This window comes from Gopherus flavomarginatus, chromosome 18, assembly GCF_025201925.1.
Source record: "Gopherus flavomarginatus isolate rGopFla2 chromosome 18, rGopFla2.mat.asm, whole genome shotgun sequence".
NCBI classification, from domain to species: domain Eukaryota; kingdom Metazoa; phylum Chordata; order Testudines; family Testudinidae; genus Gopherus; species Gopherus flavomarginatus.
In genome coordinates, this window is record NC_066634.1 from 5,709,885 (window position 1) to 5,733,454 (window position 23,570).

A 23,570-nucleotide genomic window follows, 5' to 3' on the forward strand; every position below is an offset into this window, starting at 1 on the left:
CACATCCCCCGCGACCCCCAGAGCGAGCCGCATCCCCTCTGCCCCACAGAGCCAGCCGCATCCCCCGCGACCCCCAGAGCCAGCCGCATCCCCTCTGCCCCACAGAGCCAGCCGCATCCCCCGCGACCCCCAGAACCAGCCGCATCCCCTCTGTCCCACAGAGCCAGCACATCCCCCGTGACCCCCAGAGCCAGCCGCATCCCCTCTGCCCCACAGAGCCAGCACATCCCCCGCGACCCCCAGAGCCAGCCGCATCCCCTCTGCCCCACAGAGCCAGCCGCATCCCCCAGAGCCGGCACCTCCCCCGCACCGCCCAGAGCCAGCCGCATCCCCTCTGCCCTCCAGAGCCAGCACATCCCCCGCGCCCCCCACATCCCCTGCGCCCACCCAGAACCAGCCACATCCCCCAGAGCCGGCGCCTCCCCCGCACCCCCCCCGAGCCAGCTCTTCCCCCATGCCCCCCAGAGCTGGTGCCTCCCCTACATGGAGGGCTGAACACCCAGCTCCCACACCCCACCCAGAGCCAGCCGCATCCCCCCTGCGGGGGCTCTGTACACCCAGCCCCCTGCACCTCACCCCACCCCAGATCCAGCCACATCCCCCACGCCCCCCAGAGGAAGCTGCATCCCCCACATGGGGCTCTGTACATCCAGCCCCCACCCCAAAGCCAGCTGCATCCCCCGCACCCGCAAGAGCTGGCCGCATCCCCCATGTGCGGCTCTGTACACCCCACCCACACAGCTGTACCCCCTCACCTGACACCAAAGCCAACTCCAGTCCTATGTGGGGCTCTGTACATCCAGCCCCCGCACCCCACCCCAGAGCCAGCCACACCCTGCGGCCAACCCTAGAGCCAACTGCTGCCCTGCCTGAGGTTTTATATACCCAGCCCCGCACTCCCCCCCAGAGCCAGCCGCAGCCCCCCCCGCCCTCCCCAGAGGCGGCTGGCAGGTGCTGGGCTGCCCCAACCCTCCCTTTCCTTGGCAGAACCGCGCCAGCGCCGGAACGCCGGGATCCTGGGGGGGGTCTGCGTGGGGGCCGCCGGGCTGTTCCTCTGCGTCTGCGTCACCTGGTAGGTACCAGCTGGAGCAGAACCGCCCTGGACTCCGTGTCCCCTGGGGGCGGGGGGGGGGGAAGGGAACCGGAGCCCTGAGGTCGGGCAGCTGCAGCATCCCACGGGCACAGACGGGCTCAGACTCGCCCCGGACTCCTGGGTTCTCCAGCCTCAGCACTGGAATCAAGCCAGCTTTCTACACAGTCCAGTCCTGGCTGAGAGCTCAATGGCGGAGCCCAGCAAAGGACCCAGGGCCTTTCCCCTCTAGGGGGCACCGGCTCCCATGCGGCCCCAGGGCAGGGACTGGCTGGCTCAGGGGGGCTGGGAATGGGGCCCGGGGCCTTTCCCCTCTAGGGGGCACCGGCTCCCATGCGGCCCCAGGGCAGGGACTGGCTGGCTCGGGCCTTTCCCATTTGGGTCACTAGATACCCCAATCCACTCCCCTCTCAGAGCCAGAGAGAGAAGCCAGAAGTCCTGGCTCCCAGCCCCGCCCCCCACTCTAGCCACTAGGCCCCACTCGCCTCCCAGAGCCGGGGAGAGAACCCAGGAGTCCTGGCTCCCAGCCCCCCCAATGTCTAACCACTAGGCCCCACTCCCCTCCCAGAGCCGGGGAGAGAACCCAGGAGTCCTGGCTCCCAGCCCCCCACTATCTCTGTTCTCCCCGCAGCAGGCTCAAGAGCACCCGGGCAGCAGGGAAGGAGCCGGGGGAGCCGAAGTCGAGGTCGGACGCAGAGGCGGCTGATTATCTGATGAAGCTGCTGGAGGAGAGTGACCAGGAGGAAGAGAAGGGGATGGAGCCCAGAGAGGAAGAGCCAAAAGAGACGGGGGAGTAGGGACAGGCTGGGGGGACCCCCCCACACACACCTGGGCTGCTGCATCCCTCACACAATAAAGGGTTAATTTCCCTCCCCCCACTTTTTTCTTGATAAGCTGGGGGGTGAGGCACATGCTGTTGCCACATTCCCTTCCCTCATCTGGATCCCTGTATACACAGCCCCCGCGCTCCACCCCAGAATGGGGGCAAGAAATGGGACACGGGGCCTTTTCTCTCTAACCACTAGACCCCACTCCCCTCCCAAAGCCAGGGGGAGAACCCAGGAGTCCTGGCTCCCAGCCACTCCCCACCCCCAGACCTCACTCCCCTCCCAGAGCCAGAGAGGGAACCTAGGCATCCTGGCTCCCAGTTGCCCCCCACCCCCAGACCCCACTCCCCTCCCAGAGCCAGGGATAGAATCCAAGCATCTTGGCTCCCAGCCCCCCTGCTCTAACCACTAGACACCACTCCCCTCCCAGAGCCAGGGGGAGAACCCAGGAGTCCTGGCTCCCAGCCCCCCTGCTCTAACCACTAGACCCCACTCCGCAGCATGCGATGCAGGACAAGGAAGCACAGAGCAGTGGGTCTCAGACACAAAGTGTTTTAAATACAAATGACACTTCCCTGTGACAGACGCCCCTTCTCTGGGTCAGGGGAGCCAGCACCCAGCCTCCAAGCTCTGCCGTCCCAGCGCCAGGCGAGGGGTCCCCAGATACCCAGCCCCCATGCTCCACCCCAGAGAGGCCGCGTCTCTGTCCCTCTGTCCTGGGGCTGGTTCAGTCCGTCTGTCTCGCAGCCCCGTGAGTGCTCTCTGAATCAGCGGAGGGGGGGGAGGGCTGGTCCCAGACAGATCCACCATCCGACTTGCCCCCCAGGGTTCTGTCCCAAAAGGCATCTGGAAGAGATGGACAGTCAGTCATAAGCTCCGGGGGGGCTCTGAGTTGGGGGGATAATTGTATCGGGAGGGCCCTGCCAATGCCTCCCACCCATCAGAATGGCCCATCCAGATGTTTCACACCCCTCGGTTAAGCTGCTCTCCCCTGCTCCCCCAGAACAGCATCCGAATCCCAGTGACCTGGCTGCCCTGCCCACCACCCCCCGCACCAGGGCCTGGGGTTCCCCTGCCCCCCCTCACCACACCAGCCCCCACCACCACCACACCAGGGCCCAGTTCCCAGCCACAGTCATAAAATTTGATGAAGATGATGGGAGGAGAGGAAGGGGCGAACGTGACACTAGGGGGCGCTGTGCTGGTGGGGGGGAGGGGAAGTTGGGGGTCCCTCTCGGCCCTTTCCCAGGGGGCAGGGTTTGGGGAGAAGGGCAATGTGAGCAGGGTTTGGAGGGACCCGAGGGGGTGGGGTTTGGGGGCAGAGCTTGCAGGCACGGGGGGTTCAAGGTTTGGAAGCAGGGCTTGGGGGCAAAGGGAGCAGGGCAGCGGGGATAGGGTTTGGGGGGCAGGGGATGTGGTTTGGGGGCACTCAGGGTAGGCTTGAGGCACAGGGCAGCAGGAGGCAGAGATGACAGGGTTTGGGGGCACATGGGGCAGGGCAAAAAGGACAGGGTTTGGGAAGCAGGGGACATGGTTTGGGGGCACAGGAGATAGGGTTTGGGGACAGGGCAGAAGGAGGCAGAGAGGACAGTTTGGGGGGCACAGTTTGGGAGGCACAGGAGGAAGGGCAGCAGGGGCAGGGCTTGGGGAGCAGGGTTAGGGGACACAGGCAGAAGGGACTGGGTTTGACAGGCACAGGGGGCAGGGCACACAGGGCAGGGATTGGGGGCACATGGGGCAGGGCAGCAGGGACAGGATTTGAGGTCACAGGGCAGGATTTGGGGGGCACACAGGGCTGAGTTTGGGGGGAAAGGTTTGAGGGCACGGGGGCAGGACAGCAGGGGCAGGGTTTGGGGGGAGGGCAGCAGGGACAGTTTGTGGGCACAGGGGGAAGAGTATTAGGGGCAGGGTTTAGGAGGCACAGGGGGCAGGGTTTGGGGGCACAGGGTTTGGGGCAGGGCAGCAGGGACAGCGTTTGGGGATCACGGGGAAGAGCATTAGGGGCAGGGTTGGGGGACATACAGAGCAGGGCAACAGAGACAGCGTTTTGGGGTAGGGTTGGGGGACACAGGGCAGGGTTTGGGGGACAGGGCCGCAGGGACAGCGTTTGGGGGCACAGGAGGAAGAACATTGGGGCAGGGTTTGGGGGCACACAGGGCAGGGCAGCAGGAACAGGGTTTGGGTGGGCAAAGCACAGGGACAGCATTTGAGGGGCACAGGGGGAAGAGTATTAGGGGCAGGGTTTAGGGTTCAGGGGGAAAGAGCATTAGGGGCAGGGTTGGGGGCACAGGGGCAGGGTAGTAGGGCCAGGTTTGGGGGCACACAGGGGACATGGCTTGGGGGCACACAGGGCAGGGCAGCAGGGCCAGGTTTGGGGGCACACAGGGCAGGGTTACCTCTAGACCGTTTCCCGGGACGGGGGCCCCTGGTTCCCCCGGACGGGGCCCAGGGCCAGCGGGCCGGGCTGGCGCCGGGACCAGCGGCGGGAGATCTTGCGGGCGAGGCGGGCCAGGGTGCCCCCCTTGGCCCCGTAGTCGCGCCCCAGCTCGTCGGGCGCCAGCTCCAGGTTGCCCGTGTACCAGAGCACCCAGCCCAGCAGGCTCAGGAAGACCAGCACCGCGCCCGAGTAGATCAGCAGGTCCCCGAAGTCCTGGCCCCGCACCCGCAGCCGGGCGAAGATGCCCGTCAGCAGCGCCCCCATGCCCGCTCCGTCCAGCAGCAGCGCCAGGCCCAGCGCCAGGCGGCACCGGCCCAGCCCCCCCGAGGCCATGGCGGGGGCAGGTCCCGAGGGCTCCGGGGCGCAGGGGGGCACAGACCCGGCAGGGATCCGGGGCGCGGGGGCAGGGATCCGGGCTGGCGCTGGGCAGGGAGGCGGCGGCCAGGTGCGCTGAGAACCGGCCCGGCTGCTGGGGAAGGGCAGGGCGGGACCCGGCAGGTATCGCTCTCTGCCCGGGTTAACCCTTCCCTGCCCGCCACAGGGCACGGCTGGGATGGCCACGCCTGACTGGGGAGAGAACCCAGGCGTCCTGGTTCCCAGCCCTCCTCCCCCACTTCTAACCACTAGCTCCCACTCCCCTCCCAAAGCTGGGGAGGGAACCCAGGAGTCCTGGCTCCCTCCTTCTAACCACTAGCTCCCACTCCCCTCCCAAAGCTGGGGAGAGAACCCAGGAGTCCTGGCTCCCAGCCCCCACACACAATGGTGGGCGGGGCCTGGCTCGGTCACCTGGGTCACTCAGTTTCGCTCTACCTGCTGAGGTCAAAAGAGACGCTGCTTACTCCTAAGACCCGCCCCCAGGTGTGCACTATCCAATCAGCTGTGCTGCATGCTCCCCTCTTCCTGCTCACCTTTACCTGTCCGACCAATGAGAGCCTAGACGGTGAGGAAGGTTGTCTTTAACCCATTCAGAACGGGTACAGGCCGCTGAATGTTATAAACCCAGCATGGGTGAAACGCCCCCCGAGACAACCCTGGCTGCTCCCTCAGACCCCTCCCAGAGCTGGGGAGAGAACCCAGGAGTCCTGGCTCCCTGCTCTAACCACTAGACCCCAGTCTCCTCCTGGCTCCCAGCCCCCCTGCCCTAACCACTAGACCCCAGTCCCCTCCCAGAGAACCCAGGTGTCCTGGCTCCCAGCCCAGAAGAAAGGCTAGCCCTGTTTTTTTGGACACTAACTTGGGCTGTGGGACACCCCCACCAAACTGAATTCCCTGCTCATCCTGGTTGGTCACTTAACCTCTCTGGGTCTCAGTTTCCTCATCCCTACAATGGGTAGAGCACCCTGCCCTGCTTTGCGGGTGGTGGTGGGTAAATAGCCTGCAGCTTGTGAGGCACCCAGAGGCCATGGTGATGGGGGCCAGAGGAAGCCCTGGGGCAGGGAGGGGCCTGCTGATATCACAATGCCAGGCCCCAGGTCAGAGGTTCCGGGCTGACCCAGAGCAGCATGGGGCAGTGATGATGCCTTGCCAGCAGGGGGCACTGATGCTGGAAGCACCCTGTGCTGGAGCCATGGGGCCCCTGGCACTGGCAGTCACGGACCCCTGCTGCTGCCATGACGTGCCCCACGATCTCAGCCTCCTGGGACCCCCAACCCCGGCAAGCCAGGCCTGACCCAGCTAGCTGGCCATGCTGATGTATCCACCAGGTGGGCTGAGGATGGGGACTGGTGTGTAAGGGGGGGCAGGACTCCTGGGTTCTCTCCCCGGCTCTGGGACAGGAGTGGGGTCTAGTGGTTAGAGCGGGGGTGGCTGAGGGCCAGGACACCTGTGTTCTAAGGGAGTGGGGTCTAATGGCCACAGCAGGGGGCTGAGAGCCAGGACTCCTGGGTTCTCCTCTCGCTGGCTTCCCGCCTAGGCATCGTGCGGAGGAGTCCGCACCCCTTCCCCGAATGCATCAGCGACTTCGCCTTTGCCGGGTGGATCCCAGTCGTCGGGGAGCTGCAGAAGCTGCTGGCACGGAGGGAGTACAACCCCTTGTGCCCTGCCCCCCTCTTTGAGAGCAACTTCCTGCAGGTGAGTGCTGCCTCCTGCTGGTGTGGGGGGGAGTGGGGCAGCTTCAGGGCACCCTCTCTAGGCTGCTCCTTGCCCAGCAGCTCCTTGCCCACTCCCTGAACCTTGGCTGGGCTCCGTCAGGCCCAGGGCCAAGGCCTCTCCCTGGTGTGGCTGGAAGCCGCGGGTTCTAGTCCTGCTGCCTGGGGAGAAGGGTGCGTGATCCAGCAGGGGGGCAGGGACTGGTGCCTGGGACCCCCCCACTAAACCTCTCCTGCCTTGCAGGTGACCAAGCAGGGCGAACTGGTGGATCTGCACAACCGTGCCAGCCTGGTGACCCTGGGCATCGCCGCCATCAGCCCCGCCCTGCTCCTGCCGGACGTCATGATCATCGCCCGCCCCATGGAGAGGCCCCAGGGGGAGCTGTTGGGCCCCAAGGGGGCTCACATCCAGCCAGGGCTGGAGCTGACCCGGTGAGTGCCAGCAGGGGGCGCCCTTCACAGCAGCCAGGGCTCGATGGCACTAGGGGACGCCGTGCTGCAGCCAGTCCAATAGAAGCTGGGAGCGGGGCCTGGTCTGTGAGTCAGGGGCAGGAAAAGCTTTGCGCTCTGCAAAAGGCAGCTGCATGAACAGCCCTGGTGCCCCACCCCAGAGGTGGCTGCATCTCAGTGCTGTGTGAACAGATTCTAGGCCTCTCTGCTCTAACCACTAGACCCCATTTCCCTCCCAGAGCCAGGGAAACAACCCAGGAATCCTGGCTCTCCGCCCCCCCCAGCTCTAACCACTAGGACCCCCTCCCCAAACGGGGCTGGAACCCAGGCATCCAGCTGACCCCCCCACCCCCGGCAGGCTGATCCCGCTGGAGCTGGTGAGCATCTTCCTGCATGATCTGGGGGAGCAGCGGCTGAAGCTGCGCCTGGCCACAGGGCGAGTCTACTACCTGCAGCTCTGCGCCCCCCGGGGGGAGGAGCACCCGCTCTTTGCACGCTGGCTGCGCCTCATCTACCTGCTGAGAGCCCCCCCAGACAGCTGGGCCAGCGTCCCCTCCTGGCACACCACCGACCTGCGTGGGCACAGCGCCAAGGTCAGCTGGGGGCAGCACGGAGTCGTCGGGCCCATGGTGGGCATGGGGTGTATGGGTGGGGGGGATGTTGGGCACCAGGGGGACCCGGCTGGGCAGCGTGGGGGGATGAGGGGCATGGGGTCAGTGGCTGGGGAGTGTGCAGGGGGCAGCACTGTGTGGGGAGTGCAAGGCAACATAGGGGGCACACGGTGGGGGGCAGATCCTGTCCTGCTGGGCTGACCCATCCCTCCATCCCTGCTCCCCTATCTCTCCAGCCGCCCCCCAGACAGCGGCTGCAGCCCATCCAGGAGGAGGAGGAGCCCAGGGCCCTGAAACCCCGACTTGGGGAGCCGCCGGGCAGCGGGAGCCAGACCCCCAGCCAGGGGCAGCTGAGCGGGAGGCAGCGCCCAGCCAACCCCACCAGGGGGCAGCAACCCTCCACGTAGGTACCGCTGGGCCAGCCGGAGACTGGGGGAAGGTGGCAGGGAGCCAGGACTCCTGGGTTCTCTCCCCAGCTCTGGGAGGGGAGTGGGGGCTAGTGGTTAGAGCGGGGGGCTGGGAGCCAGGACTCCTGGGTTCTGGCTGCGGCTCTGGAAGAGAGGGGAACATGGCCCCATGCTTAGAGCAAGGAGGTCTTTCCAGCCCATAGATCCCCTATGTCTCTTTTGAGCCCGCGGTGAGGGAAGCCTGGAGGGACGGGCTGGGACACAGGGGGAAGATCACAGGGGGAACCCTGTATGTGGGCTCTGAGATCTGCAGAGGATCCCAGCTGGGCCGGGGGGCTGCCCCTGCCATCCTTCCTCCCCCACAGGCCGGGTGGTTCTGATCTGGGCTCTCTCTCTGCAGGCAAAGCATAGGGGGACGGGGATCCAGATGCCCCACATCACCCAACATAGGTAGGTACTGCACAGGCTGGTACAGGAATCAGGGCAGCCCCACAGCGCCCCCTCCTGGCAGAGGTGCAGCTGGAGCAGCCAGGAGCCCCCCACACCCGCCAGCCAGCGCTCTCGCCCCACTCCCACCAGCGCCCCCTGCTGGCAGAGATGGGCCTGGGGCAGCCAGGATCCCTGCCCGCACCCAGCCCCTCACTCCCCTCCTGTTTCCCAGCAGCCCCGGTGAGATGCTCCCCCAGCACCGCTCAGCTCCTTGATGGTCTTTCTGGGTCCCGGGCAAAGGTCGCCAGCCCCTGGACGCAGGTGAGGGCTGACGAGAGGGGGTTGCAACCCTTAACTTAGGGGGCTGAGGGGAGCTGTGCCTTGGGCAGAGGACCACTGTCTCCCAGGAAGGGGGGGTCCTGGGAAAGGGTGTTTCCCCCAACACTAGCCCAGAGGAGTTCCCCGCCTGCCCTGCTCTTCACCGGGCCTAGGGGGCGCTGCTGAGCAAGGAGTGATGCAGCCGGTGGCTGAGGGACAGGTGTCAATGCAGTCTAGTGGTTAGAGCGGGGCAGGGGCTGCGAGCCAGGACACCTGGGTTCTCTCCCTGACTCTGGGAGGGAAGTGGGGGTCTGGTGGTTAGAGCTGCCGTTACCCCAGGGTCCCTCACAGCAGGGCCCAGTGTCCGGGGAGCCAAGCACAGAGAGGAACCGTGGTCAGCTGAGCCTGGCCATCCCCTCTGGTTCCCGGAGCCCAGCAGGAACCCCGAGCCAGCGTGGATCTAGTGTTGGGTCCAGAGCCACCACAGATCCCAGCTCCCCTGAGCGATCCAGAGCCTCCGTGGGCGTGGGGCGCTCGGCGGTGGGCACGGCCTCCGTGGGCGTGGGGCGCTCGGCAGTAGCCACGGCGTCGGCAGCAGCAGGTCCATCCAGGCCAGCCAGCACCCAGCCCTTGGGGATGGGTGGAGAGATGGAGCCCGTTGAGAGATCCAGGGAGCCCAGCACGGAGAGGAGCCGAGCCCTGCTGGGCCACGCCAGCCCCTTCACGGAGCAAGGCAGGTCCCATTCCCAGAGGCAGCGTGAATCTAGTGCAGCATCCAGAGCCGCCGTGGCTCCCGGCTCCCCTGAGCGATCCAGAGCCTCCGTGGGCGTGGGGCGCTCGGCTGTGGGCACGGCCTCCGTGGGCGTGGGACGCTCAGCGTTAGCCACGGCATCGGCAGCAGTGGGTCCATCCAGGCCGGCCAGCACCCAGCCCTCAGGGATGGGTGGAGAGATGGAGCCCGTTGAGAGATCCAGGGAGCCCAGCACGGAGAGGAGCCAAGCCCCACTGGGCCACATCAGTCCCTCCGCGGAGCAGGGCAGGTCCCGTTCACAGAGCCCGCATGAATCTAGTGCAGCATCCAGAGCTGCTATGGCTCCTGGCTCCCCTGAGCGATCCAGAGCCTCCGTAGGCGTGGGGCACTCGGCGGTGGGCACGGCCTCTGTGGGCGTGGGGCGCTCGGCGGTGGGCACGGCCTCCGTGGGCGTGGGACGCTCGGCAGTGGGCACGGCCTCCGTGGGTGTGGGGCGCTCAGCGGTGGGCATGGCGTCGGCAGCAGCGGGTCCATCCAGGCCAGCCAGCACCCGGCCCTCAGGGATGAGTGGAGAGATGGAGCCGAGTGAGAGATCCAGGGAGCCCAGCACGGAGAGGAGCCGAGCCCTGCTGGGCCACGCCAGCCCCTCCGCGGAGCAGGGCAGGTCACGTTCCCGGAGCCAGCGTGAATCTAGTGCGGCACGTGGGCCAACTGGAGCCACCGTGACCCCCAGGTCCCACGAGCGGCCCAGTGGCTCCAGGGCTCCCAGCTTTCTGCAGCCAGCCAGCTCGCCCATGGCTGCTGCTGCACCTCCGGAGAGATCTGAACTCTCCAGGGGCATGGGGCCTTCGGAGGTCACCGCGGCGGCTCTGGCCGTGGGCCCCTCTGGGCAGAGATGCCGGAGCAGCTCCCGACTGGATCAAGCCAAGAGACAGGGCCCGAGATCCAGGGCAACAGTTGGAGAAAATGGCAAAGGCAAAGCCCGGACCAGCTCTGGCAGCGCCGGCCACAAGAAGCCATCCAAGTAGGTGGGGTATCGGTTAAACACATAACCAGCCTTCGGGCACCACCCCAGAGGGGCTGCATCCCAGGGCTGGATGAGGGGTCTCCATATGACCAGACCCGGTGCCCCGCCCCAGAGGGGCAGTATCCTAGTGCTGGGTGAGGGGTCCCCGTATGACCAGCCCCTGTGTCCTGCCCCAGAGGGGCAGCATCTCAGCATTGAGTGACATGATCTCCTATAGTCTGTATAATCGATTTGGTTAAGGAGTTTTGAGATCCTTATCGAAACCTGCTCTCTCTCTCTCTCTCTCTCTCTCTGTGTGTGTGTGTGTGTGTGTGTGTGTGTGTGTGTATCCCTGTCGCCCCCTGCTGGAGAGGAAGAGTCCTGCTCCGTGTGTATGCGTGAGCGCATGCAAACTAATCTGCCCTCTACTGGCTGTGGTCGGATCTCTCTGACACTGTATCCTATGCACCGTTCTGCTCCAGACTCAGGGGGATTCTCTATTCACCTAAAGGACAGGGGCTGGAGCTTTACAAATGGGAGGCAGTGGCCCGTACCCCACTGTCACTGAGCAGGAGGTGGGAGGGGGATGGTACTGTCACCCCCACCTGAGGCCCTAACATGAATATTCCAGGATATTTGGGCCCCCGGGTCACCAGAAGCTGAACTGTGGATCTTCCTTCCCAGGGAGAAGAGATTGGAGTCGAAGGGGAAGTTGAAATCGGCCCTGAGTTCAGGTACGGAGGTAATTCTCCTTCCCACTGCAAGGGAAGTTCCCACCCTATGCCCCACAGTACTCCCCGCTGGGAGAGGTGGGGCTTGGGGAGCTGGAACCCCCCCGCCCCGTGCCCCACAGCACCCCACGTGGCTGTCTTGTGTCTCATCGCTCTGTCACCCCCTCAGCCAGGCACAGGAGCAGCCTCACGTTCGTGACCATCTACAGCGCCCTGTCGAACTCACTGGAGAAGCTGACGGGCGGGAAGCTGAGACAGGTAGGGGGAGCCAGGGGGCCGGGCTGCAATGGGCAGGGGGCAGGTGAGGACGGGTGGGGGGATGCAGGGGCTCAGCCAGGCGAATCTCACATAGGATCCGGCCCACTCCCATTCGGCCTCCCTCAGTGTGACAAGTTTGCTGGTCCTTGGTCCCTGGCGCCACCCAGCTCCCCTGGGGAAGGGCCAGGCAGGCCACGGAGCCAGAGCCCACATCTGCCTCCTGCGTAGGGCCCCCAGGGCAAGGGGGCTGTATGTGCTGGGGGAGGGAGGCTGGCACCATTCCCATCCCCCATAATCCCCTGCAGCACTCGTGCCCTGAGCCCCCGAGCCCCGTCTGATTCTCTGTGCCCTCTCTCCCCAAAGAGAAGGAGCCAGGAAGATGCCAAGACGCAGTTGTCTTCGAAGCCCTCCAAGCGGGTCACCATCTCGGGCGTGGTGCAGCTGTCGGGCCAGGGCAGCCAGGAGACCAACTCCATGCCACCCTCAGCTATGGAGAGCAGCAGGGAGCAGGGCCCGGCTGGCTCCAGGGCGGCTCCACAGCGGGAGAGCGGCCCACTGCCAAAGGTGCAGTCTGGGGGATCCAGAGCTGCCACAGTTCCCAGCTCCCCCGAGCGATCCAGAGCCTCCATGGGTGTGGGGCGCTCGGCGGTGGCCACGGCCTCTGTGGGCGTGGGGCGCTCAGCAGTAGCCACAGCTTCGGCGGCAGCGGGTCCTTCCAGGCTGGGCAGCGCCCAGCCCTCGGGGATGGGCGGAGAGATGGAGCCGGGCGAGAGATCCAGGAAGCCCAGCATGGAGAGCAGCCAAGCCCCGCTGGACCATGCCAGCCCCTCCACGGAGCAGAGCAGGTCCCGTTCCCAGAGCCCCAGAGGGAGGCCAAGCCAACTGGGGTCTAGCGCCGTGTCCAGAGATTCTGGAGCAGCTGGGCCTTCAGAGCGATCCAGAGCCTCAGTGGCTGCTGGCCCTTCAGAGAGATCCAGAGCCTCAGTGGCTGCCGGCCCTTCAGAGATGGCCACGGTGTCGGTGGCCGTGGGTCCGTCCGAGCTGGGGCCATGGACCAGCGCCCGGCCCTTGGGGAGGGACCAGCTGAGCCTGCCAGGCAGGAGGTCAAGAGAGTGCAGCAAGACGGGGAACCGGAGTGGAAGTCAAATCAGCTCCCCGAGCTCCAACAGGGAGGCTGGGACCCCCGGCACTGTGGCAGCCCTGGGCATGGAAGGCGATGATGTATCTAGAGAGACATCCAAAAAGTCCAGAGTCTCTGTGGTTCCAAGCTCGCCAAAAAGATCGAGACCCACTTCTCCAGCTTCTGCTGAGAAATCCAGAGCGTCGGTGGCTCCAGGTTCTGCTGAGAAATCCAGAGTCTCGGTGGCCGCTGGCCCATCAGAGAGATCCAGAGCATCCGTGGCTGCCGGCCCTTCGGAGCTGGCTACAGTGTCAGTGGCCGTGGGATGGTCTGAGCCAGGGTCTTTCAGCAGCGCCAGGACCCCAGGGACAGATGCTCAGAGGGCTCCCCATGCGGGGAAGAGTCGGCTCAGCTCCCCGTGCTCCGGGGCTCCTCTGGGGACGGAGGCTGGCGACGCATCCCCGGGCAGTGCCTCCCTGGGGAGATCCAGGGAGCAGAGCCGAAGCCAGGCCAGGGAGGAAGGAGGGGCCTGTTCCCAGAGCCCCTCGAGGCAGGCGCCCCATGCGAGAGCTGCAGTCTCTGTGACCCTGCATCCCTCCAAGGACCAAAGGCCCAGCAGCACCCAGCCCTTTGAGCTGGACAGACAGAGGGAGCTGGGCTGGGGATCCAGCAAGACGAGGAGCCGGAGCAAAGGTCGGCAGGAAGACAAGCGGGACCCCACTGTGGGGCACCCCGCCAGCAGGTAGGTGAGGCTGGAGCGCATCACGTCAACTGTGCATGTTCAGCAGAGGCTGCTTCCACAGGACTCCTGGGTTCTATCCCCGGCTCTGGGAAGGGAGTGGGATCTAGTGGTTAGAGTGGGGGTCTGGGAGCCAGGACTCCTGGGTTCTCTCCCTGGCTCTGGGAGCGGAGTGGGGTCTAGTGGTTGGGGAGTGGGGACATGGGGAGTCAGGACTCCTGGGTTCTATCCTCGGCTCTGGGAAGGGAGTGGGATCTAGTGGTTAGAGTAGGGGGGCTGGGAGCCAGGACTCCTGGGTTCTCTCCCTGGCTCTGGGAGAGGAGTGGGGTCTAGTGGTTGGGGAGTGGGGACATTGGGAGTCAGGACTCCTGGGTTCTATCCTCGGTCTGAGACTGACTTTCTGTTACCCTGGGTCAAGCCTCGTGCCTCAGTTTCCCCCACTACATGGTAGGGCTGTGCTTCCTTCCTGTGGGCTGTATAGGGGAGCACTGTGCTCCCCGTGGGGCCTGGGGGGGAGGGGCTGCAGAGGGATAGGAGGTCCTAGAGATCCTGATTGGATGCTCTCTACTCTCTCTAGGACAGGCAGCAGTGTTTCCTGGGGGCTCAACAGTTGCCCCCATTCCTCCTACCCCCTGCTCCTGAGACTCAAGATTTCCTAAGCCCAGCTCAGGTCTGGGCCGTTGCCAGGAGCTTCTCTCATCAGGCCAGGAGGGGAGTGGGGTCTACTGGTTAGAGCAGGGGGCACTGGGAACCAGGATTCCTGAGTTCTCTCCCCAGCTCTGAGAGGGGACGCGGTCTAGTGGTTAGAGCGGGGTAAGGTTGAGGGAGGGGGCAGGACTCCTGGGTTCTATACCCAGCTCGGGCTGGCCGGATCAGCCTTCCATTCCATGAAACATGGGGATGTTTTGAGATTTGCTTCCCCGCAATGCTGAACAGAGACAAGGCCTGTTGAACGCATTCCCTGGCCAGCCGGGACCTGGGGGCGCTCTCCTGGCATGGCCACCTGCCCGTCACCAAGGCAGAGCCCTGCCATGTGATACCTCTGCTCTGCCCCATTTGGGTGAGGGACCTGAACCAGGGCGTGGCACTGCCTGGGGGCTACCCAGGGCTGTGATGGACCCCCTTGCCCTGACTGCTCTGTGTGTGGGGGCGGGTCTGCTCCCCAACTCCATAGGAAAAGTAAGCCCCCCCCAGACCCATACAGGGCAGCCCTACAGGCACACCCCAACCCTCACGTGTCCCCCTGCAGCCTCTAGGCCCTGGGCATCCTGGTTTACCAGCCCCCCTCCACTCCCCACGCTGCATTAACCCCCAGTGTTTGGCCCCACGTCTCATGAGCCCCAATCCACGCAGGTTTCGCGGCACTAGACTCAAGCGGTCTCGGCCCTCCTGCCCCAGTCCTGCCAGCCTGCCTGAGACCCCCCTTTCATGACACAGGCCCGTGAAGGATCCTGGTGGCGCATCTCCACCAGCTCAAACTCCTGCGCCTGGCCTGGGTCATCTGGCCCGGACTGCCGGGCTAGGCAATTGCAGCAGAGCCATTCGGGCCCGGGTTCTGGGACCTTCCCCATCATGGCCGTTTTTGCTGCTGCTTTGTGTTTTCAGGCCAATTCCCTTCCCCCTTGCTGTGCATTTCAGCAGTTTCTGGCAAAAATATTTTTTTCAGCCAATATTTTGTGTTTCTTGCCAATTGTTGGTCAACATTAGTTTCAATTTTCAGCCATTGTTTTAGGGGTTTTAGGCCAATTTTTTTTGTTTGTTTTCCAATTTGGGGGCAAAATTAGGGCTGTTGATTAATCGCAGTTAACTCATGCGATTAACTCCAAAAAATGAATCACGATTAAAAAAATTAATCACACGCTGTTACACAATAGAATACAATTGAAATGTATTAACTATTTTTGGATGTTTTTCTACATTTTCAAATATATTTATTTCAATTACAACATAGACTACAAAGTGCACACTGCTCATTTTATATTCTTATTTTTATTACAGATATTTCCACTGTAAACATGATAAACAAAAATAGTATTTTTCAATTCACCTCATAAAAGTACCATAATGCACTCTCTTTATTGGGAACGTATGTAGATTTTTGTTGTTGTTATCTTACTGCACTCAAAACCAAAACAATGTAAAACTTTATAGCCTACAAGTCTACTCAGTCCTACTTCTTGTTCAGCCAATCACTCAGACAGACAAGTTTGTTTACCTTTACGGGAGATAATGCTGCCCACGTCTTATTTACATCACCTGAAAGTGAGAACAGGTGTTCGCATGGCACTTTTGTAGCTGGCATTGCAAGGTATTTACATGCCAGATATGCTAAATGTTCGTATGCCCCTTCATGCTTTGGCAGTCATTCAGAGGACATGCTTCCATGCTGATGATGCTTGTTAAAAAAATAATGCATTAATTAAATTTTGACTGAACTTCTTGGGGGAGAATCGTACGTTCCCTGCATTCTGCCATATATTTCGTGTTATAGCAGTCTCGGATGATGACCAGCACATGTTTTCATTTTAAAAACACTTTCACTACAGATTTCACAAAACACAAAGAAGGTACCAATGTGAGATTTCTAAAGCTAGCTACAGCATTCAACCCAAGGGTTAGGAATCTGAAGTGCCATCCAAAATCTGAGAGGGACGAGGTATGGAGCATGCTTTCAGACCTCTTAAAAGAGCAACACTCCGATGTGGAAACTACAGAACCCGAACCACCAAAAAAGAAAATCAATCTTCTGCTGGTGGCATCTGACTCAGATGGTGAAAATGAACATGCGTCGGGCCGCTCTGCTTTGGATCGTTCTCGAGCAGAACCCGTGGTCTGCATGGACGCATGTCCTCTGGAATGGTGGTTGAAGCATGAAGGGACATATGAATCTTTACCGCATCTGGCACGTAAATATCTTGCAACACCGGCTACAATAGTGCCATGCGAACGCCTGTTTTCACTTTCTGGTGCGATGTAAACAAGAAGCAGGCAGCATTATCTCCTGCAAATGTAAAGAAACTTGTCTGTCTGAGTGATTGGCTGAACAAGAAGTAGGACTGAGTAGACTTGTAGGATCAAAAGTTTTACATTGTTTTATTTTTGATTGCAGTTATTTTTTTGGCGCACAATTCTACATTTGTAAGTTCAACTGTCGTGGTAAAGAGATTGCACTACAGTACTTGTATAAGGTGAATTGAAAATACTATTTCTTTTGTTGTTTACTGTGCAAATACTTGTAATCAAAAAATAAATATAAAGTGAGCACTGTACACTTTGTGTTTTGTGTTGTCATTGAAATCAATAAATTTGAAAATGTAGAAAACATCCAAAAAATGTCAATAAATGGTATTCTATTATTGGTTAACAGTGAGATAAATCACAATTAATTTTTTTAATCGGTTGACAACCCTAGTCAAAATTTGTTTAATTTTTCAGCCATTTCTTGGGGAGGTTGGCTGGTTGGCCAATTTTTATAGCCCAAATTTGGTGGATTATATTCAACTAACCCTTTTTTTAGCCCATTTGTTTTGCAGCTGTTTGTATTATCTGGCAATTTTTTCATGACTTTCCGCTGTTTCCTGGGTGGTTTTTTGTTGATTTTTTTTTTTTTTGTTAGCCAAAGTCAAAATTTAGACGGAAATGGAAAACCATTGGGCGGGTTGTGATTTGCTATGGAAAATCCACCCCATTGTCCAATCAACTCTAATAATCGAGTTCTGCTTAATAGCTTCTCTTGACTTGCCTTTCTGTGGAGCGGGGCAGTTGGGGGATATTTTCTCTTGTGAAGAATCAGGTGTTTCGATCATGACATTGGGGCCGGGAGGGTCCCAGCTGATCACGGCGTGGGTGTTTGTCTCCACAGAGGCGGCAGTGAGCAGGCTGCAGACAGAATGAAATCCCAGTAGAGGCCAGGTAAGGGCTGGCAGAGCTCCATCTCTGTGCACTCGGATGCTAGCCGCATTCAAATCTTCACCCTATTCTGCGTGTTATGGTGGCACATCAACACACTGAGATCAGGGCCCTGGTTGTGCCAGGTGCTGTACAGACACAGAGCAATCCCCATGCCCCACAGCCCCCCCTGCAGTGGTGTGCAGTAGTTGGCAGTACATTCTCTGCCCCACATGACAACAATTTCTCTTCCCTCAGGCCGGACACAGCCAGAGCGGGAGGAGACGATTTGTTGCCTGGCCCGGGGAGTCTCTCAGGGACAGGACGTCTGGAGGGCCCCGGCTGCGGGATCGGGGCGGGGAGCAGCTAGGACGCCCCTCAGTGGCTGGCCGGCCAGGAGCATGGGGCTGCGAGTGTCACGGTTTTTCCAGCTTTGCCTATTAAAATTTGCAGTGAACGTTGCGTCAGGGTCGTGTGTGCAATTGTCCCTCCTCCGTGGCAGCCAGTGACCACCAAGGCTCAGGGCTGGACTCCTGCCCTAGGGTGGCGCTAGGGGGCCTGGGCTGCAGGGAATGGGGGGGTTGGTGTCAGGGGACACCGAGTAGGGGATTGTGGGGAGGCATTCAGGACGGTGATGGGGGAGCAGAGTGGAGGGGACTGGGTCGGGGGGCATTCAGGGGTTGGGGAGAGAGGTGTGGGAGGGTTCGAGAGGGTGTACGGGATGGTGGGGGGAGCAGAGTGGAGGGGACTGGGTCGGGGGGGGTTCGGGGGTTGGGGAGAGAGGTGTGGGAGGGTTCGAGAGGGTGTATGGGATGGTGGGGGGAGCAGAGTGGAGGGGACTAGGTCGGGGGACGTACAGGGGGGTGGGGAGAGCAGTGTGGGAGGATTCGGGAGGGTGTATGGGATGGTGGGGGGAGCAGAGTGGAGGGCACTGGGTCGGGGGGCGTTCAGGGGGGTTGGGAGAGCAGTGTGGGAGGATTCGGGGGGGTGTATGGGATGGTGGGGGGAGCAGAGTGGAGGGGACTGGGTCGGGGGGCATTCAGGGGGGTGGGAGAGGAGCGTGGGAGGGTTCGGGGGGGTGTACGGGATGGTGGGGGGAGCAGAGTGGAAGGCACTGGGTCGGGGGGCGTTCAGGGGAGTGGGGAGAGCAGTGTGGGAGGATTCGGGGGGGTGTACGGGATGGTGGGGGGAGCAGAGTGGAGGGCACTGGGTCGGGGGGCGTTCAGGGGGGTGGGGAGAGCAGTGTGGGAGGATTCGGGGGGGTGTACGGGATGGTGAGGGGAGCAGAGTGGAGGGGACTGGGTCGGGGGGCATTCAGGGGGGTGGGGAGAGCAGTGTGGGAGGATCCGGGGGGGTGTACGGGATGGTGGGTGGAGCAGAGTGGGAGGATTTGGGGGGGTGTACGGGGTGATGGGGGGAGCAGAGTGGAGGGGACTGGGTCGGGGACGTTCAGGGGGGTGGGGAGAGCAGTGTGGGAGGATTCGGGGGGGTGTATGGGATGGTGGGGGGAGCAGAGTGGAAGGCACTGGGGTGGGGGGCATTCAGGGGGGTGGGGAGAGCAGTGGGAGGGGGTTCAGGGGGGTGTACGGGATGGTGGGGGGAGCAGAGTGGAAGGCACTGGGTCGGGGGGCGTTCAGGGGGGTGGGGAGAGCAGTGTGGGAGGGTTCGGGGGGGTGTACGGGATGGTGGGGGGAGCAGAGTGGGGATTGGCTCCATGGTGGGGAACAGTGGGGGGGACAGGTTCGGGGGGGTGTATGGGATGGTGGGGGGAGCAGAGTGGAGGGCACTGGGTCGGGGGCGTTCGGGGGGGGGAGCAGTGTGGGGGGGTTCGGGGGGGTGTACGGGATGGTGGGGGAGCAGTGTGGGAGGATTCGGGGGGGTGTACGGGGTGGTGGGGGGAGCAGAGTGGAGGGGACTGGGTTGGGGGGATGTTCAGGGGGTGGGGAGAGCAGTGTGGGAGGATTCGGGGGGGTGTACGGGATGGTGGGGGGAGCAGAGTGGAGGGCACTGGGTCGGGGGCGTTCGGGGGGGGAGAGCAGTGTGGGGGGGTTCGGGGGGGTGTACGGGATGGTGGGGGGAGCAGTGTGGGAGGATTCGGGGGGGTGTACGGGGTGGTGGGGGGAGCAGAGTGGAGGGGACTGGGTTGGGGGGATGTTCAGGGGGTGGGGAGAGCAGCGTGGGAGGATTCGGGGGGTGTACGGGATGGTGGGGGGAGCAGAGTGGGAGGATTCGGGGGGGTGTACGGGATGGTGGGGGGAGCAGAGTGTGAGGATTCGGGGGGGTGTACGGGATGGTGGGTGGAGCAGTGTGGGAGGATTCGGGGGGGTGTACGGGGTGGTGGGGGGAGCAGAGTGGAGGGCACTGGGTCGGGGGCGTTCAGGGGGGTGGGGAGAGCAGTGTGGGGGGGTTCGGGGGGTGTACGGGGTGGTGGGGGGAGCACAGTGGGGATTGGCTCCATGGTGGGGAACAGTGGGGGGGACTGGTTCGGGGGGGTGTACGGGGTGGTGGGGGGAGCAGTGTGGGGGGGTTCGGGGGGTGTACGGGGTGGTGGGGGGAGCAGAGTGGGGATTGGCTCCATGGTGGGGAACAGTGGGGGGGACAGGTTCGGGGGATGGGCATTCAGGGTGGGTGGGCAGGATCAGAACCATGGAACCCCATGTTCTTATTGGCTGAAAGGCCTCCCCTCCCCCTACATTTCTAGAAGGTTCCATGGCAGTTGCTCCTAACTGACATGCGGTGGGGAGGGGCCAGGCCCCGCCCTTTACTCCCATTGGCCAGAGCCTTCCATGGCGGGGAATGTTCCAGCCAATAGGAACTCAGGGGGCACTAAGTCCCCTGCCCCCTCAGAGTCTCTGGGGAGCAGTTCTGACCCACAGTCACGCTGTAGGGGGGGCAAAGGGAGCGCAGGCTGGGGGGGGGTCAGGGAGGGATCCTGGCAGCGGGGGGGGCAGGCTGGGGGGGGTCAGGGAAGGATTCTGGTAGCTGGGGGGGGCAGGCTGGGGGGGGCAGGGAGGGATCCTGGCAGCGGGGTGGGGGCAGGCTGGGGGGGATCAGGGAGGGATCCTGGCAGCGGGGGGGGGATCAGGGAGGGATCCTGGCAGCAGGGGGGGGATCAGGGAGGGATCCTGGCAGCAGGGTGGGGGCAGGCTGGGGGGGGTCAGGGAAGGATTCTGGTAGCTGGGGGGGGCAGGCTGGGGGGGGCAGGGAGGGATCCTGGCAGCAGGGTGGGGGCAGGCTGGGGGGGTCAGGGAGGGATCCTGGCAGCGGGGGGGGGGATCAGGGAGGGATCCTGGCAGCGGGGTGGGGGCAGGCTGGGGGGGATCAGGGAGGGATCCTGGCAGCGGGGGGGGGATCAGGGAGGGATCCTGGCAGCAGGGTGGGGGCAGGCTGGGGGGGGTCAGGGAAGGATTCTGGTAGCTGGGGGGGGGGCAGGCTGGGGGGGCAGGGAGGGATCCTGGCAGCGGGGGGGGGGTTCAGGGAGGGATCCTGGCAGCAGGGTGGGGGCAGGCTGGGGGGGGTCAGGGAAGGATTCTGGTAGCTGGGGGGGGCAGGCTGGGGGGGGCAGGGAGGGATCCTGGCAGCGGGGGGGGGATCAGGGAGGGATCCTGGCAGCAGGGTGGGGGCAGGCTGGGGGGGGGGTCAGGGAAGGATTCTGGTAGCTGGGGGGGGCAGGCTGGGGGGGTCAGGGAGGGATCCTGGCAGCGGGGGGGGGGGCACCGAGGGGAGCACAGCCGGGGGGGGTCAGGGAAAGATCCTGGCAGCGGGAGGGGGCAAAGGGAGCTGTGGGGGGGGGGGTCGGGATCCCAGCAGCAGGGGGTGGGGCAGCGGCAAGGGGAGCGCAGGCTGGGGGGGTCAGGGAGGGATCCTGGCAGCGGGGGGGGGGCACCGAGGGGAGCACAGCCGGGGGGGGTCAGGGAAAGATCCTGGCAGCGGGAGGGGGCAAAGGGAGCTGTGGGGGGGGGGGGTCGGGATCCCAGCAGCAGGGGGTGGGGCAGCGGCAAGGGGAGCGCAGGCTGGGGGGGTCAGGGAGGGATCCTGGCAGCAGGGTGGGGGCAGGCTGAGGGGGGGTCAGGGAGGGATCCTGGCAGCAGGGGGGGGGGTCAGGGAGGGATCCTGGCAGCAGGGTGGGGGCAGGCTGAGGGGGGTCAGGGAAGGATTCTGGTAGCTGGGAGGGCAGGCTGGGGGGGTCAGGGAAGGATTCTGGCAGCTGGGGGGGCAGGCTGGGGGGGTCAGGGAAGGATTCTGGCAGCGGGGGGAGTCAGGGAAGGATTCTGGCAGGTGGGGGGGATCCAAGCAGCTGGAGGGGGGTCAGGGAAGGATTCTGGCAGCTGGGGGGGCAGGCTGGGGGGGTCAGGGAAGGATTCTGGCAGCGGGGGGAGTCAGGGAAGGATTCTGGCAGGTGGGGGGGATCCAAGCAGCTGGAGGGGGGTCAGGGAAGGATTCTGGTAGCTGGGGGAGATCAGAGAGGGATCCTGGCAGCGGGAGGGGGGGCAGCGAGGGGAGCACAGCCGGGGGGGGGTCAGGGAAAGATCCTGGCAGCGGGGGGGCGAAGGGAGCTGTGGGGGGGTCGGGATCCCAGCAGCAGGGGGTGGGGCAGCGGCAAGGGGAGCGCAAGCTGGGAGTGGGAAGTGGGGGAGGGATCCAGCCGTGGGGGGGCGCAGGCTGGCGGGGTCAGGGACAGATCCCAGCAGCACCCCTGGGGGCCAGAGGGAAAGGTCACCCCCCATTTTATTCTTTCTCCCTTTAGAAGCCCAAAGCAACTGAATTTACTAGCTTGGGGCATTGGGGGTGGGACACAGGTGAGACCAAGCTCTGGGAGGGGAGTGAGGCCTAGTGGTCAGAGCAGGGGGGCTGGGAGCCAGGACTCCTGGGTTCTAGCCTGGCTCTGAGAGGGGAGTGATGCCCAGCGGTTAGAGCAGTGCAGCCTCTCCACTTTCACCTGACTGCTTTCACAGGAATGCAGAGCTCGTATGGAGCCGGTGGGGGGGAGAAGGGCGCCCCCGAGGGGTCCAGGGGGTATTACCGCACAGCCCCCTTTGACCCCCGCTTCCCCAACACAAACCAGACCCGCAACTGCTACCAGAACTACCTGGGTGAGTGGCAGAGGGCCCTCGGGGCAGGGGGGACTAGGTGCCAGGACTCCTGGGTTCTCTCCCCAGCTCTGGGAGGGGAGTGGGGTCTAGTGGTTAGAGCAGGGAGGGGCTGGGAGCCAGGACTCCTGGGTTCTCCCCCTGGCTCTGGGAGGGGAGTGGGGTCTAGTGGTTAGAGCAGGGGGGCTGGGAGCCAGGACTCCTGGGTTCTCCCCCTGGCTCTGGGAGGGGAGTGGGGTCTAGTGGTTAGAGCAGGGAGGGGCTGGGAGCCAGGACTCCTGGGTTCTCCCCCTGGCTCTGGGAGGGGAGTGGGGTCTAGTGGTTAGAGCAGTGGGGCTGGGAGCCAGGACTCCTGGGTTCTCCCCCTGGCTCTGGGAGGGGAGTGGGGTCTAGTGGTTAGAGCAGGGGGGCTGGGAGCCAGGACTCCTGGGTTCTCTCCTCAGCTCTGGGAGGGGAGTGGGGTAGTTGTGGGGAGGGGTTGGCTATGGGGGGCAGGGAGGTGAGGTTGGATTACTGGCGCCTCCTTGTGGTGGCAGAGGGTAACCTGTGCTGTCTCCCTGCAGACTATTACCGCTGCCTGAAGACCCTGGGGGCGAAGGGAAAGAACACCAGGCCTTGCCAGTGGTACTACCGGGTCTACAAGTCCCTATGTCCCATCTCCTGGGTATGTGGGGTGCCAGGACCCCAGGGGTACCCCCCACTCTGCACTCAGTGGGAGAGGAGGGGAAAAGGTCCCATGCCCTGTTCCCTACCCCGCTGAGCCAGTCAGTCCGCTGCCCTGGGGCTGGATGGGAGCCAGTACCCCCAGGGGAAAGGGCCCCTGCGGGGAGGGGGGCTGGGCCCTGCTCTGTGGGGGGGATTGGGGGGGCCCTGCCGGCCCCTGCTGGGAGGGCTGGGCCCCGCTCTCTGTGGAGCTGCCCCTCTGGGTGTGGCCCCCACCCCAACCCCGTTTCTCTCCCACCAGGTGAAGCGCTGGGATGAGCAGCGAGAGGACGGATCCTTCGCTGGCAGGATCTAGGCCCAGCTGCACCTGCGGGTGGGCAGATCCACAGGCCCCACCCTGTGGCGAGGCTCTGCCCCCTCCGGCACATGCCGTGGTGACTCCTCCTCACAGACCCACAATAAACCTGCTTCTTGCATAATTTGTCTCTGGAGTCCAAGTGTCCTAGTCCCCATAGTGCTCCCTCTGAGGAGATCCCCCGCGAGCCTGGGGGCTGGGTTTGGGAAGCCCCAGGCGCTGAGCCCAGAAAGCCCTAGTGGGGGACGCTGGCTGGCACAGGCCGGAGCAGCCCCAGTGCATCCCCTCCTTGCCCCCCCACTGTGTCCCTCTC

At 63.4% G+C, this 23,570-nt stretch overlaps 2 protein-coding genes across 2 annotated transcripts; one reads left to right on the top strand and one right to left on the bottom strand.

Moving 5' to 3' along the window:
• Positions 1–2,557: 2,557 nt before the first annotated feature.
• Positions 2,558–4,693, bottom strand: TMEM238 (transmembrane protein 238). Its single transcript, XM_050927591.1, has 2 exons — positions 4,314–4,693; positions 2,558–2,763 (listed from the first exon to the last, which is right to left on the bottom strand). The coding sequence occupies exon 1, from the start codon at positions 4,685–4,687 to the stop codon at positions 4,316–4,318; it is 372 nt and encodes a 123-aa protein (XP_050783548.1). The 5' UTR covers positions 4,688–4,693; the 3' UTR covers positions 2,558–2,763; positions 4,314–4,315.
• Positions 4,694–22,106: 17,413 nt separating this feature from the next.
• LOC127036560 (cytochrome c oxidase subunit 6B2) lies at positions 22,107–23,257 on the top strand. The gene is made up of 3 exons (XM_050927590.1): positions 22,107–22,242; positions 22,803–22,903; positions 23,204–23,257. The coding sequence occupies exons 1-3, from the start codon at positions 22,107–22,109 to the stop codon at positions 23,255–23,257; spliced, it is 291 nt and encodes a 96-aa protein (XP_050783547.1).
• Positions 23,258–23,570: the final 313 nt, after the last annotated feature.

Excerpts from the sequence above, each read along its gene's own strand:
- TMEM238 (XM_050927591.1), bottom strand. The coding sequence starts at position 4,687 with ATGGCCTCGGGGGGGCTGGGCCGGTGCCGCCTGGCGCTGGGCCTGGCG.
- LOC127036560 (XM_050927590.1), top strand. The coding sequence starts at position 22,107 with ATGCAGAGCTCGTATGGAGCCGGTGGGGGGGAGAAGGGCGCCCCCGAG. Across the intron at positions 22,243-22,802 it reads CTGCTACCAGAACTACCTGG|ACTATTACCGCTGCCTGAAG; the intron begins GTGAGTGGCAGA and ends GTCTCCCTGCAG. Across the intron at positions 22,904-23,203 it reads CCCTATGTCCCATCTCCTGG|GTGAAGCGCTGGGATGAGCA; the intron begins GTATGTGGGGTG and ends CTCTCCCACCAG.